Genomic DNA, 16,711 nt, shown 5'->3' with positions numbered 1-16,711 from the left:
CAGTTTAGCATTCTACACCGTCTCCAGGCTGAAGGTGGTCTGCATGTTGAACTTAGTGCTGTGTGGGTTATAGTCTTTGTTTGCAGTCTTAACTGGGGATTGCACCTTAGCTACCGTAGTTCAAGCGTAAAAATACTTTGTCTGTAACACTATATACTGTTGCCAGCGACCCTCTAAATCCTTGAACCAACTGTGTCCTCTGGTGTCACAGAAGATAATGCCAATTTATTGCAATGTGTGGCTTTTTTAACTGATTAAAATTAAGCCGTAAACACGTGACAATGGAATTAGCACATTTAGAGAGTCTGTTTTCCCACATCCCATTTTGCGCTAGTGCGGCTGATCCCTGCAACTCTACGCGGGTGCAATTTTAATGACTTCGCTAGGTTTTGATGTTCTTATGAAAAAGCAGTGCTTGGTGTTTGTGGAGAAGGTAGATATGGAAGCTGAGTAGCTGTGATTGGGGACACTGTGACATCGTCTCTGTTTTTCGATAGGATCGGTGTCATTTTCCTCCCCACGATAAGACACCTCACTGACAGAGCCCGATTAGGGAAAATTTTATTATAAAATTCACTTCTATCGAACAAGGATGGAGTGATAAACAGTTCAGCCTCAGGGAAGAAACAGGAAAAGATTTTTCCTCTCTCTCTCCCTCCCTCTCTCTCCCCCTTTTTTGTTTTCCTTTTTTTTTTTTCCCCATTTAAGAAAAATCCTCACTCCTCGTAGGACTTTTCCTGAAAGTGATTGTGTTTAAGTTAATAAGAATTCCCAACACGTAGAGATCAAAGACATCTGAATGTTGTTCTAAAAGCAGAAGAGTCGCGTTACTTCACAGTTCAAGAATACGATTTTTAAAATGAAGTAAAAAGTGAGGATCTTTTCCGAATTACATTTTCTGTCAAACTTGTTAAAACCAAGAGTCTTCTGAAAAGGCAGGTTAGGCGATCCTAAGTTTACTTTCCAGTGTTCACGTACATTTCTCCCTGGTTAGAAAACTGGCAAGCTGCAGGGTAAACAGGGAAAATGGATGCTTGTGGCCCTCTAACGCTTGAAGATGGACTAACCTCCAAGGAGGAACATAAAACAAATATTGATTTTTTTTTTTTTTTAATACTAAAACATCTTTGCTTCTGTGTTTGATAGTTCACAGAGGATACCTTTAACCTGGCCCCTAGTGCCATATATGCAATATACTTTTGTACACTAATCAGCACATCATAGTTAGTAAATATTATCTCTAGAAGATGGCTTGGGGAACTTTGTGAAAGGAGTACACGTACACAGAATAATTCATTTCAGTTCTTATTTTCTTACTTTACATTACCTCACTGAAACATACTTATTAGCTGATTATGAAATAATCAGTGATAAAAAATATTTTTTTCTAAAAAAAAAAAAAGAGAAAAAGAAAAAGAAACAAACACAATGGAAAAAGATGTACTGATGAAGATAATTTTCAAGCTTTCACATCTGAGCTGTAACAATGCCATGAACTGAATGGGTTTCTTGGTTGTTTAACAATAAAACTTCCAAAGGAAAACAAAAAACCATAAGCACTGCCAGCTTTTTATTTATGTCCAAAACTGAGTCACTACATTGAAACCATTCCCTCAAGATGGTGGCCTCAAAGTTACAGACCCTCCTTAAATGACTTTTAAGCACTTTCAATAAGAACATTACAAATCTGCTGTCAAAGAGAGCCTTAACATACAAGTCCTTCCGGCAATGTTCTAGATTTGCTTTTATTAAATAACAATGGGAGGATGTTTACAAGCATATATAATTTTCATTAGGCACACTCATCCCCAAATACAGTACACATATGATGCAGACTTCAAATAACTTTGGTAGCAGTTGTAGCCCTGAAGTAAAAACTTGCCAAAAATCCCTGCTTATTTGGCTAACACATCTTTCTAGAAATTGTAGTTGCTTTCATCTATGGCCTTATACTAAGCTGAATTTCAGTATTAACTGAAGGGTCTGCTGAAATAAACACAGCAGTAAAACTACGTTAGACTCATCCATCAACTCAGAGCTCAGCTCCTCCACTTGCTACTTGACTGAAAGAAGAGATAAAAATGTTATTTAACGCTCTCAGTATTGCCAAGACAAAACATATGTTCCATCTACCTATAATTTCAAGTTAAGCACACCCTATTTTTAATAATGTACAAATTAATTTGGAAGTCATGGCCATACTATCCAGTCTTACCTTGAAATACTAGATTACTATCAAATATATCATCATGTTTTTTGTACTGTTGAGTCAGTTCCATGCTGCGCAGTTCCACATAACCAGTAAAAAAATGGGTTTTCAAAGACATCTGCACTAGCAACAAACATCAGTCTGAAAAAACATGACTAATGAAGGGAAGGCAGATCAATCAAAGGGCAAGTTGGAACTCCGATACATTTCTTTTTAGCCTTCAAAATGAGATTTTAAACAATGACTTAGTGATTTCAATATGGAAAGTAGCTGGAAGAAAAAGGTGCGTCATTTGATCAGTGGTCTGCTAGATAGATTTCCTCCAATAACTTCTCAAAAAAACCATTTGCTTCCAATTGACTATAACTGCAGCATAACAGCTGTTAACAGTGTATTAAACAGAAAAACAAATACAGCTCAACAACCCCATCTAAACACGGAGGAATTCTGGTTAGCTACAATAAGGCAATAAAGCTATTCTCCCCTACAATTTCTTCCCGTGTAAATGTCTTTAAACCTGCTTGGAACTTTTTATCTTTTTTGGGGAGTGGCAAAAGAGAACTCCTACTTGAATAATACAGACAGCTTACTGTTATGATACCCTCCGTGTGCTAAAGCTGGCTATTAACTTCCCCTCCGCAGGCAGACTGAAGAGGGAGCTGGCAAGAATGACTCGCAGGAAACAAAGGTGAGATTAGAAAAGAGCATCTTTCCGTCCTATGTAAATACACAGCGTTGCAGTTTGCAACATAAAACAGAGTTATATCTGAACTCCAGTACCCAAGTGAATAATTAAGATCTTCACACAAATACTAGATTTTCTTCCTGGAATATCCCCAAATAGCATCATTAACTAGAGGGGACACACCTGAAGTCTCTTGGAAGGAGCAAGTAATTTCCTTTCTGTCCCCAAGACGTGTAGCACATGAGTTGCCTGTGTGGATCAGTGTAGCTATAAATACATTTATCTAGAAGAAATAGTCAAACAGTCTTTTCTAAGAGGAGTGTCTGATTGGTTAGCGGAAAATTGATACAGTGGAGTGAAGAATAACTGATAAAGAGATAATCCAGTGTGGCAATGTAGTTCTGCAGCACTGTAGCTCCAGCCTTCATCGGGTGGTGAGTGTAGGGTGATGGAAGAAAAGGACGGGCTTCTGTTGTTTGCATTTGAAGTATGAGGGAGGCATGGTGTGAGCAAACTTCAGATGTGAAGAACAAAAGCCCAGTTTTCCTCTATACCATCTTTAACTATATGATGAAGCCTAAAGCTGAAACACTGCACTATTAGATTTTTACAGCTGATGTTCTGTTTATCTGGTTTTTCCTCTACAAAGCAGAGATGCAAATACCTGCATGTATTTATTCAGTGCATGCATAGCTTCATTTTCAGCGGGAGGGTCACTGTATCTGTTCTAACCTGACCTTAATTCATGCTGTAATTTCCCAGACTGTTACAATATATCACACTTATTACTGGCATAACCAAACATTTCCCAAACAGGCTATATTTAACAAATATTTAAAATAACTTCTGTAAGGATTAAACATCCACAAATCTTTTCGTTTTATATAAATGAATAATTTGGAGAGAAGAATAGTACCTAAGCTGGTGGTGGATCAGAGTATGCCAGTTACAGGAGCACTTAAGCGCCCATTGGCACAGCAAGACTCAAAGACCCGGTAGGTTTCAAAGAAACACTTTTTTTTTTTTTTTTTCCTTCTAGAACTCTTTGCTTTCTAGTAAAGCTGCAACCACAATGTTCTCTCTCTTAATGCCACCATAAAAAATCAAAACACTTTAAAACAAATTGATGTCCTCTTTAATATAGTCATCACATCATCACAGTACCCCTGCACCCTGCTTGGTGACAACCAGGGGGATGCATACCACACATCTCTCTCTTGCTTGCTCGCTCTCTCCTTTTTTTTTTTTTTTAAGGCATTGAAGCGGGCAACAAAGAAGGAGAGAAAGACTGGGAGAGACACTCAATTGAGATATTGGCACCTTTGATTGACAAGATCTAATCAGCTTATCTCCACACTAATAAAGTTGATGGCCTGTGGAGCTGGTATATGTCCAGCTTCAAGTGAAGTTTCAGTAGCCAAAGCCTCAAGGGCCAGGACTAAGACTGAGCTTATCTAAACTGATTTAAATCAATTCCTAATGGGCTATTTCAATTTGATCAATTTGAAAGGATGGAAACCTGTAACCACTTGACTCAATTGTCTTGATTCATGCTGGTATCACTGGAGATTTGGTCAGAGCCACAAACTATTTATCTACAATGAAACGATGGAGTACAACTGATGCACTTCTGAAAATATTTGGGCCTCCTTAAGGTACTGTTCAGTTTATTCCAAATTGGGTGTTTTACAGAGCTACTTCTCTTGTACATGCACTCAAAACATTTTGAGGTATGCTATTCCAAAAGAAGTAGTGAATGCTACATGCAAAATTCCCCATGCCATAAATACAGACTGAACTGCTTTGCAGCTCTTGAACAGTTTCCTTGGTTTTTCTAAATTAACAAAGTCCTTTATGTGTTTTGAGGGGCTGCCTGTCCTACTGAAGGTGGGATGGCAGAATGGAACACTACGATAGGAATGATTTGAGCATTCAGATAGATTTCATCATGAGCAGAATTAAACAATTAACTTCTGAAGTTCTTGAAATTCATTTTGCAAAGCTCAATGCACTTTCAACTCCAGAATAACACCTCAAGAAAATATGTGGCTATACGTATTACATTATACTGTGAAAAAGGCTTGCTGCTTCTCTCAGGGTAGATCATTGCTTTTAAGAATGCAAAAAATTTCATAACATCAAAGTGCATCTACATAAAATAATTTCTGAATTAAGAACTGTGTTATTCATATAAACAAAGTAGTATCTTTAGGAAAACATGGTAATATTACAAACAGAGGATCATCTTAAGAGGTGGAACCACACGCTTATATATACTTTACAGATTTGCCGAAGCATGAGCAGTGAAACCAGGTATCAGTAAAGTATTTTTCAGTCAATAGCACACATGAACACCTTAGGAATGTCTTGTGTTTAAAAGAGGTAATTTAAGCACTTTCCAAAGGAAGAGTTTTTTGGTATTAATGCTAGATTACAAAAAACCCTGAGCAATATTTTCATTCAGATTGCCATTTTCAAGCTGTAATTGCTTTATACAAAATCCACTCTAGTGTTATCACTCAATATCATCTTCACTGCTGTACATCTGAAGATAATTTTGCAATAAAACTTAATTGATAGAGCTTATTTTTTACTAATCTCCTAATATAGAAAAATGAAAAAGTACTAACAGTATGTATTATAAGCTATGACCCTCACAGTGCAGCATATTTCTAGTTTATCAAACTAAAATAGATCCATTTTATGGCATCAAATATTTTATATACTTTAATAACGTAGAGACTTTTTCCCAAAATAGGAAGTAAATGGAAAATTCCCTTAATAAAGCAAAACGTGGAGAGTAAAAGTAATTCACAAAGAGGCTAAGCAGAACATCTCATCTCATAACATTACCAGCTTCTGCCCCACTGACCATTAGTGCAAAATCTCAAAACGTTTCAATTATGGAAATCAGTAACTCTGCTGTCAGTGACATCTACTGAGAAGTTAAATTCAGTGATTTTATAGTTATAAACTGAACATCTTCTGACGTACCATATAACCTGGATTCTGAACAACACTTTTTAAAAATTAAAACATTGTGGATTATATTATATGTCGTTCTCTTTTGGGTAAGTTAGACCTAGCATCAGTCCTAAGAGCTTCTCATCAGTTAAGTAAACAGTTCTAGTGATGACAGAGAATATTAAAAAGGAAAATAAAGCATTAGATGTTCATAGCAGAGGACTGGGAGTTTGAATTCATAAGGCTTTTTCTTGACCTCCAGTACACCTTAAAGACAACGCTTCCAGAGCAGAGAATTCACCAGGTGCCAGACAGCCATTAAGGCACCATGAGAATTGTCACCAGCACCACCTTCTGTAATCCTGAGACCTGGGGTCATGTTGAGACCCAGCCACTGTAGCACAGTGTTCCTGAGCAGACTAGATAACTTCCAAATAAGTGGTCTGCAGACTCAAGGAGTGACATTTGGCTCACGATCAAGACTTTGTCTGGTTGCCCCAGACTTTATTCCCACTTCTACTACTAAAACTCTGATAGACCATGGACAGTTTGGCACTTTGAATACCTGGGTGCTGCTCTGCAATCTATGTGGGCTGAAAAGAGATAATCCTAAACTGCAAAACTGACATGATCTCTCTACTCCTGCAGTGTGACTATGAACCTTCCATCTTCCCCAAATCTGCCACCTTCCCGCATCGCTTCTGTTTTGGTCTCTTGTAGAAGGATCCAAACTCCTTGGTTACTCAAAGATGACTCAAAACATCAGAAAGAAGCAGGGAAACTGTTCCTACTATTTGGGATGTCTATTTAGGCTTATAGATACCACCCTTCCTGACCATTCAGGACTTCTGTAAGACAGAAAAGATACTGCATAATCACCACAAACATCTTTCCAGATCTGCACTGGTCTCATTTATCTGAACCTCAGAGATTAATCTAGCTTGGTGCTGCTTTTTTTTTTTTTTTTTTTTTTTAATTTAACCTCATTATGCTTTGGTCTGCCTATCTACGGAATGAGTATAATATCATTGACTCTGTCTCTCAAGAGGATAACATGGATGCACAAATGAAGTTTTGGGAGCTCGTGATATTAAATGGCAAAACCATATAGCCATCAAACTGGCAAAAAACCTGCAGCCACTTCAGTCGTCGTAAAAATTAAACTATTGCCTTATTTTTGCATTTGAATACCTCTCACGGTGTCATTTAACGCAGGACAAGTTTTCTAAACATAGCAATCAGTTTGCCAAGATCACCGCAGATGTATCAGACAGAATTAATGACTGTAAAAGGCTGACAGACTTGTGCTTTGTCTTCTGTGAATGAAAACACTACTCTCCAGACCAGATAAAAATAAGCCTCTGCCTTTTTTGGCAGTCAGATCATAACAAGGCCAAAGTAATATTAAATCATTTATGAGGTTTTTAAGTTTAAATATCAAAGTGATATATATGCAGAAGAACTGTTATGACATTTGAATTTCAACCATAGGCATTTTTTAGGCATTTCAAACTATGTAAAACCTGACATTTCAGTGTTTATATACAAAACCCGCTATGATACAAAACAATACCTCTCCACCAATACTTTGTCATTTAAAACTTTTTTCTTTGTTATATAGTCACAGCTATATTTCAGCCTGCTGCAGAGCAGATTCTCGTCTAGAAACCTGTCATCCTTATGCAAATAGGAAAAATCTACTGTACATTAATTATGATTTTTATAGTGATCACTTTCAGTCTCCTTGTTTCCAGTAGTCAGTCTTTCATCCCCCTTATTATTCATGTAGAAATGTTCTTTTGGCAGCTAAAATATAGTACTTTTATGCAATGTTTTGATGAAGCGCACCAGAAAAAATGAAATGAAATGAACTGGACTACCCAAAAAAGGAAAACAACACAGGTGATATACAACTGTTGAGGGTATTATTTTCATGAGATGTGGGAAATAACATGTACTGCTCATCAATTATTCCATAATGTATAATGCCTGTCTCCCCAACCTTCTAACAGCCGGGATTGAAATGTTTTGACATGATGATCTCTAGGCGGAAATAGTGAAGGCGTTAAAATATAGATATAAATAGGTGATAATGAAGAACAAAATGTGTACCATTTTCTTGCAGTCATAGTTTGCAAATTAACAAGCTGCTATTGATTTTTCTTTGAGGTCAATAACAGCATTTATTGATCTGAGAAGTTAATACTCACTGAAGTCAATATTGTATCTCAGGGGTCAACAAATCTGGATACTGACTTCTATTTCCTGTCCATATATAAATATTACATAGGCAAAATGGGCAAATTTAATCTTTGGAGATAAGAAAGCACTGTATTTGACACGATATAAAAAACCAAAACCACTAAAAGTTAAGAATAGAGTCTAGTTGGATCATTTTCAAACAGTTTTCAAACACTCAAAACCTTATATTAATCTAGAAGTACTGGCGTCATGAACTCTATCTTCAGTTCTGAACTTAATGTCTCCCAAGTACAGAGTGGCCATTCACAGTGTTATTTCCCGACACCAAAAATGAATCCACTTTAGAGGCTACCCAATATCAAGTAGACATTAATATATTTTACCAAATTAAAATAAAGCTCATAGGAAAAGAAGGAGCCAAATAACAGTTGTGGACTTTTTGATTTTTCTTATGCCTCATTCTTTCTAACGTGATTTTCAGCAAAATCAAGAGAAACATTCCTACTGCCTTCAATCAACTCTGGATCAGGCCCTTGTAAAATCACACTAAGTTTTCTTCTGATTTGTAGTTTGTTACTCAGGCATTCACACGTCTAAAGAAAAAACAGAAGTGAGCAATTAGTTTCCTGATAATTTACACTGACAAATATCAATGAAACTCTGAGTGTACTCTTGGAAAACGGCTGTGAAGGAAATAAGTTTCAGGAAATGCCAAGCCCATACAGGTATTTTTGCAGCTAGAAATTCCATTATAACAAATGGTCAATAATGTAACATTTCAAAATAAGGAAGTTACATATTAGATCTCTAAAGAATTGTATTTGTGTGAAGAGATACTATTAATCTTATGGCACAAACAAGGCACAGTGTGCGCATTACTGGCAAGGATTTAAAATGGCTAACAAGGATACTACAAAACTAATAATATTTAGCACGTTTGCAGAACTTCACAATTTAAGAACTTTTTATGATCGTCACTATGCAAAGCAGAAAATGTTATGAATAAGCTGTAACAGAAAGACTGATAGTCCACAAATTGTACAGAACTAAAACTATTAATACTCAGACACCAGACCTGTGTTGTAGATATGAGTGAAAACACAGGTCATCTGGTTGTCGGCAACAGTACCTTTCTTCGAGTATTTGAGCCAGCAAAGATTCAACACAACAGGACACAATATAAAGCTATTTCCAGTGTTAACTCAATATTTTACCTGCCTGTATCAAAATTTTGCTTCAAATTTCATAAGTTTACAAGGCAAATATTCAAACACTCATTTGCTACCAAAACACTTTTTGTTCCCAGACAAAATGTGTATATAATGGTGCAAGTGTGTTATGCAGAGCATTACAGATGAATAAAAGGTCTTGTTTGTTATGAATGGTCTAAGTTTTTAAAATGTTTAAAGAAATATGATTATGCAAATAACTATCTATGTAACCAAGAGGAAAATGAAGTAAGATCGTAAGCATTGCTCTTTACAAACATACATAAATACATATTTGATTTAATATAGAAGTAATAACCTGCAATTAAATAATGCAGTCAATCCTATTTTGAACCACTAGTTTAAATATTTTCTTAATGAAACACTCACTCTGATTGCATAGCCATTAAAACATGACAATTTCCACCAAAGGAAAACCTTTCAAACTCGATTTTGTCCTTTCTGGATAGTCAGGAGGATATGCCATACCTCCATACATTTTTTTTAAGTGCTGTGTAGCTTATGGAACATTTTTCTTATTTGTTATGTGATCTTTTTCTTTTTTTCATTTTGAATTTGAAAAAAGAGTAACGAAAAAAGCAAAGACTGAACTATTCTCTTCATCTAACTGTTTTGCACATTTCTGTCTAGATCCTGCAAAAGAGTTAAACAGGAACCACATCTCCAAATACATGAACACTCTCCAAAATCTTCACATTTATAGAGTCACAGAGGCCATAAAATATGGAAAAGTTCATCAGAGTAGAGACCAGCCAAGTAGATGTAAGAGATGACCTTTGCACCAACATTTATCTTTGCAAGATACACAATGTAAATTGTGTGATTTATTTCACAAAAATGCAAACCACAACAATTAGCTACTCATGATACCTAGATTCAGACATCATTGCGCTGAGCTTGACCTCAGTACACACTCGTGGAAACATGTTCTTATCTTGCAAACTTTTTTGGAAAGGTACTGAGCAAAATAGACAACCTCTCTTCCCCAGCAGGCAGATGAATGCACATGCACACACACACTTGCAATTCAATATGTAAATATGTATGCTCTGCCAATAACTGGGCATGTTTACAACCAGGAGCATTTATTACGATTGTGATGATTAGGCCAAGAGTATAAAATTTTACATTTACGTTTTTGGAGCTAGTGAAGTAATATGAAGTAAATATTAGCGAATGGCAGAAAAACAACCACAAGGTGATACACAGCTGATGCTGGAAATTAATAGTGAGGGAGGAGTTGGCAAAATATGGAAGGAACACCAAATCACAGAATCTGTAGAAGGACCCTCCCTTGAACTAGATAAGTTACTGTGAAGAAAACAAAAAGGCACTCTTGAGCCAAGAAAAGATGTAGGGAAACAAGAATGGACAGATGTGTGCAAGTGGCCTACGACAGACTGACAGAAAATTGTGAAATTCTAGTTTACAAAGCCACGAACAGCAATTTTGTGGGTCTACAGTTCCTTACAACAGCTGGTAGCAAATAACTAGCGGTAATTTCTCAAAACAAGGCAGTAACAACTCAGAGAAAAATATTGTCTAGTTCAGAAAGACGACTGGTACTGCAGATCAGCAGTTGAACTCATTCTGACATGAAATCAAGTGGACAATAAAGAGCTACCTACATTCGACTCCTGACTCTTTCTGTAAGAATGGCATGAATTTCAATTTTACAATGTATGCATCTACTTAGTAATCAAGTAAAATTCATATTATGGGCTATTAGGCTGAGGTAAGCCTCATTGTTCAAAAGCGAGACAGTACAAACAAAACCTAACTGAAAAACAGTAAAGTTTTGATGTAAAAATAGAAATGTGGATGGCCAGTATTACTTGCAAAAATCAGAGCTTATGTCGTCCCCTGAGGACACACACACAATCACACAAGCAGACATTTCAACTGAACTGAGTTTCCATAAAGTTCAGTATTTACCAAGCTTGCATGTTTGCACATGCAACATTTTGACAATTTATTGGACTATAAATGCCAGAGATTACAGGAGAAAATATATTTAATAAGCAGAGTAGTAAAATCACTAGCATAAAATACTATGATATGACTTAAACGAGATGAAGAAATAATATCTAGATAAGCTACTCTTCAATCAGTCCATACCGGGGTAAGAAGAATGTTTTTCAATCATCTGCTTCTATGTCTCGCTTCAGGACAGAAGTTTGAGCTTTTCTCCCTCTGTACTTCTACCACAAAAAAAAAGGTATTTGTGTAACTATAACTCTTCGGTCCTAAGTTGTAAAAGGGTAAAATACTGCACTTGAAAGATGATCTACCATGAAAACCCTTTTGATATTGACTTTACCTAGACAAGTATGTTCAATACAAATAAATTTTTTAATGTTAAACTTTGTTCTTTAGCGCAATTGGAGGAAAACACTGTTAGCCTGACAGGAAGTAGAGGTAGAAGGCTTCAAACAAGAAATATAAAAAAAACTAGGGTGTATTTTATTTTGTCAAATCTAAGCTCATCAACTTTTCTTCTTGATGTAAGTTGTATACAAAGAGTCTTTGCCCAACAAGACCTCATGCTGTGTAAATTCAGCTGTGCGAGAAATCTGTTAAAAACTATTGAAAATCATATTGTTTACTTAGGCACCCAAAATAATAACTCACCAAAGTCTGATTTTTTATGAAATATACAGCTTATGTTCTGTGGACAACGAAATCACCAAATGAAGCCATTAAATTAGCAGGGCATTAATACATTTGAAGGTCAAAAGGTGGATGTGTAATTCTATCCAGTTGTGCTCTTTTAAAGGTTGTAACAGACTGACTGTCACTGCCAAGCCAGTATCACTTAGAATCAATTCACTTCACTTGGTGAAAGTTCAAAAGAAGTGGTTGTGGTATACGATGGGAGGAAGAGAGGAAATCATAGGGAAAAGGGAAGAGTGTCTAGGGACAATATATTAGGTTTTGAATTCTACCCATTAAAGATGAACCAGCAGCTCCCAACTATCTGAAACTTTTTGGACAAGTTCTATACAGTTCATTTTTCTCAGGGAGAATGTGAAACCCGATGGAAAGAGTTTCTCTGGCCAACACAAGTTGAACGTCTCCTTGCTACAGGCATGACTTCACATTCTTTGTCCACCTATTGCAATGGGTTGTCTGGACTTTAGAAGACAACCAGAGCATGTTAGATACATCTCTCAGTGACACCTAAGCACAGTGGCTGAGAGTATTGGGCAAATGAGGCAAGGGTATATATATAGAGAGAGAGATAGAAAGCAGAAAGACAAACCGGCGGCTCTTTCCATTTTCCTTTTGCCAAACCGAGGTAGTTTGTAGAATTTACTCGGACTTACAGAAACAAAAGCTACTATTTCTTTATCTTTTTATTTTTATCGTTCTCTTTATTTGCCTCACCTGCTCAGAACTGGACAACAAACTCCAAAGTGTTATTACAGTGGAGGAACCTCCCTAAGGTAAATAATTTCAAAATTGAAAGAAACAGGTAGTGTAACTTCAGACCAAAAAATATAACCACATAGCTCGACTTGAAACCTTCACGTTTTTATTACGACACAAGTCTTCAAAAGCTTTGCTATGAACTTAGGAATAAGCTACAATGAATACCGTCATCAATAAATACCATCTTATACTTTAGAGAAAGAGGGTCAGCACCAAAGAAGATTACTTTGAAATGCTGTTTTCAGTGATTCATAAGAGGTTATTTCCTGTAGAACAGGCTACACAGTAGAAGTGGTCCAATACCGTGCTTGTAAAATAATGTTTTAAAAGTTATCTTCTGAGTTCAGTTCATCATTCAGATATTAATACTATTCACAGGTATTCTATGACAAGTGCAAGGTATTTGTGAAAATATATACAGATTTCAGCCTATATGATTATTTGTCCAGAATGCACATGGGAAGTACTTAAGCATAAAGTTTCCGATATCTGAAACAAAATGTTTCCATCATTCTAGCATGGAATAAAAATCCACAATCTGAATACTGTTTTACTATATATAATATAGTATCTTTAAGAAGTTATTGCAATGTTTTGCTTATCCAAAAATCAGTCTTAAACAAACTTCTTTCAACTGGATGCCAGTTCTTAACAAGACTGAAGTTGAGTTGTCCCGTGGCAATTAATTCCTGCACATTAGTGAACGTTAAAATAACCAGAACAGGCAACAAAATGGCCAAATTTGGATCACTATTTTTCCTACCATACCTTAGCAAATCTGTACTACTGAACAGATTTGACATTCCTTATTTGCTGCATTAATGGTATAACCCCAAACCTACTGAGGTGAAAGGAAAGATAAGCATTCATTTTATTTGAATTCCAGTTGAAAGGTGCTGAGTACCCAAAAGATAAGGTTTTAACAGAAATGGTCTTACAATACTGCACAGACTGTGGAAAAACTCTACAAAATAAGTTTTTCTCATCTCTTCAAAAAAAGTAGTTGGAAAAGGTTTTTTTTTGGTACTCTGATGTAGTTAGAGGACAGCACTTAAATAATGAAAATTCACCATTTCCTTACTTTATGGTAAGCACTTTATGTATTTGCAAATATGTGAATATACTCAAAAAATCTATATCCTGCATTTGAGACAACCCACACAAATGCAGAGGGCCACTGAGCAGAGAGAACAGCCTTTGAACACTACTAGACAAGGTTAGGTGGGCTACTGGGTAAACTTTTCGTGACCACAAACGCAAGGCCCATACTGCTGTTGAATCAAATCTTTTAAGAGGAAACACAGAGCTAAGGAAAATGGGGATGGTGCCAGAACTTCAATAAATATGTGCAGAAGTATCTGGATAGAGACAAACTGTTAAAGAGAAATCTGGAGCTAGAATTAGGAAGGTCAGAGCAGGGAAGGCTGGTGAGAGGAGGGAGGGAAGGAGGACGGGAGGGCCAGGAGGGAGGAGGTGGCAGATAGGAAGCCGGAGGGAGCAGCTCGGTGACCGGACGAGCAACGAACCAGCAAGCAATACTCAAACTGAAGGTTTTTTGAAGCACTTCGCTGGTATCAACAACCACGCTGTAAAACACTAAGGAATGGAAACTGAGTAGTTTGGTCTCTCCATGCCTTCTCGATGCTGCTTCTGGCTGTTTGTTACAAGGCAGCGGCACTACCCGAACGTACTTCCCCCCCATGACCGTGCAGCTGGGATATTGCTGAAGCCTGACATCCTCAGAAACAAAAATCTCTCCCTATTTCTTTCTCCTCCCCACTTTAAAGCCCGGACTACGAAGAAGGGCAGAGGGCTTAGAGATGTGGGAATGCAATAGGGCACTTCAAAATGAATTTCTGAAACAATAAACAGATTTTAATAGAAATCAGCCAGCAAAGAAAAAAATTATATATGAAACATGAAATACTGTTGCTAGCAGAAGAAACAGGGATCATGAAAAAGCTCTCTCTGATGGTGACTGGAAACTGCATAAAAACTCATTTCACTGGAGAAACTTTGGATTAAGATTTCAGTAGAAGGATGTTCTGGCATATCAAAGAAACACCTGAGGAGGAGATATTGGTATATGCTCCAGAACTCAGAAGCCCTCTTTCTCTAATGAAAGGTTTTACATACCGTATTCACATATACATGTATGAATAATTCATTAGAGATGAAATAGGTGGATATTAAGTGTAAATATCTGGTATATTAAGTGTAAATATCTAAGGAATAGATTTTTTTTTTATTTAAAGCAAGGGGCACTAGAAGCAAAGTCCTGATTTTCAAAACTTGGTTTCCATTTCCATACTCGTAGTTATTTGGAGCTCAAAAGTAACTGGAATATGGATGCACCTGAAGACAAAGCAGGGGTGTGAAGGTCGAAGTGATATTAACTAATGCAAGCAAATTACTAAGTATACAAAATTACAACACAAAAGAAGCAACACCCTTTCCATGGTCTAATGTAGCCTTATATGTATGAACATTAGGGTTTCTTATTTTGTTAAATTAACATTGGATGTTAGAGCCATTTAATTTTTTTCTAAGCTAAGCGAACACTTTTTAGTTTGATCATAGCAACAGTTACTATATTGTCTACCTGAAAAAGCCAACCTCCAGCTTCCATAATGGAATGGAATCAGTTTAGTGGATATACTTATTTTAATTTCTATGGTTTCACATATTTTATGTCAGCTCTGGTGTGCATCTCATTTATGACACCTGAAGAGCACAACCACCCCATGAAGTATGGAGGGAGAAGGTCTTTCAGGGCAGGTGCTTGGGGTTCAGGTTGTTCCATCAGTAAAGGAGTCGGGAATCCAAATCTGTGGCATGCTGCTGTGGACAATGTGCTAGTACCTCAAATTCCATTACTCACATCTGGCAAGACTCCTACTGGAGTTGTTTTAAAATAGTTCCCTATTCATGCTAAAGTCGTTGAACTTGAAGACTCCTGCCTTCAGGAGCCCTCTATAAACATTTCTTAACACACTTCCACTGATCCGTTCACTGTCCTTTCACTCAATTCTGCATCCAGATAAGACAATAACTACTATTATTTCATAAAGAAGAAAACACAGCTCTTTGTCTAACAAGATTCTCATTTGCATTCCACCTAGAAGGCTGCCAATACTTTGAGGCGGGTCTGACCATCTGCCTGTCAGCTAGGCTACCACTACATTACATTATGTATTTATGGCTCAGTCCAGAAAGGGAGGTTTGACTGTAGTTCATTATAACAGGTGAAAGCCACTGGATCCATTAGTACCGAGAATTATTCATGTCACACAAGGGTGGGAAATAAGCTGTTGTGTCTCTTGCTCAGAGATATTTCTCCTTGAACTGTTTCAGAATTACATATTCCTGGGATTCCCAAAGAGTAAGGAGGATTGGAAAAAACATTTTAAGCAACCTAAAGTCGAGATTCAGAAGGATTTTCTGTAAATGGAACAAGAGAGTTTTTCTTCCTTTGATTTCTTTCCTTTAAAACACCATGTTTACATATTACGAGAGCTGTAAAAACAGAAGCCAAGACAAAATTTTAAGATTCAGTGCAAAGAATAGATCTATTACCCACAAACTACAAACTCTTCTAGTAGCACAGAGACATTCAGAGCCACAGCATAATATCCAATAATCATCACTCATAGAGGCAAGCTCAACACTTGTTCTCAAAGTACATGTACTGAAAGCTATAGAAATATCTAAGGTTTGTGAAAGAAAAAAAAATAAAATAAATACCTGCAATGTAGTTTTGCCATGAAAGCCTGGACATCATTCAATGGTTGAATCCCTCCGCTACATTGCCATGAAACAAGTCTATATTATATAAACACCAGGAATCTTTTTCCCTAGAAAGTATCTGGCAGTTGAGAACAACTTACCGAAAGCATTCAACTGTAGATTACAATGGTCCTCTACAACAAGGTTTGCTGCTCTTCTCCTTGACAGTGTTTTACATTTGCATGCCAATTTTATCTCTGAAGA

At 36.7% G+C, this 16,711-nt stretch overlaps 1 protein-coding gene across 10 annotated transcripts in view; it reads right to left on the bottom strand.

The window, feature by feature from the left end:
- The window catches only part of VTI1A (vesicle transport through interaction with t-SNAREs 1A), a 282,386-nt gene that overhangs the window by 195,898 nt on the left and 69,777 nt on the right, over nt 1-16,711 (bottom strand). The window contains exon 6 of one of the 10 annotated variants that reach the window (XM_075155076.1): nt 11,500-16,704. The exons of the other annotated variants lie outside the window; for them this stretch is intronic. Within the exon in view, the coding sequence (XP_075011177.1) occupies nt 16,544-16,704 (161 nt within the window). The 3' untranslated portion in view covers nt 11,500-16,543. Of the gene's footprint in view, nt 1-11,499; nt 16,705-16,711 lie in introns of those variants that run through there. 10 annotated transcript variants of the gene reach the window in all.

Source organism: Calonectris borealis, chromosome 7 (assembly GCF_964195595.1).
Source record: "Calonectris borealis chromosome 7, bCalBor7.hap1.2, whole genome shotgun sequence".
Lineage (NCBI taxonomy): Eukaryota > Metazoa > Chordata > Aves > Procellariiformes > Procellariidae > Calonectris > Calonectris borealis.
This window is presented reverse-complemented; position numbering and strand designations above follow the sequence as displayed.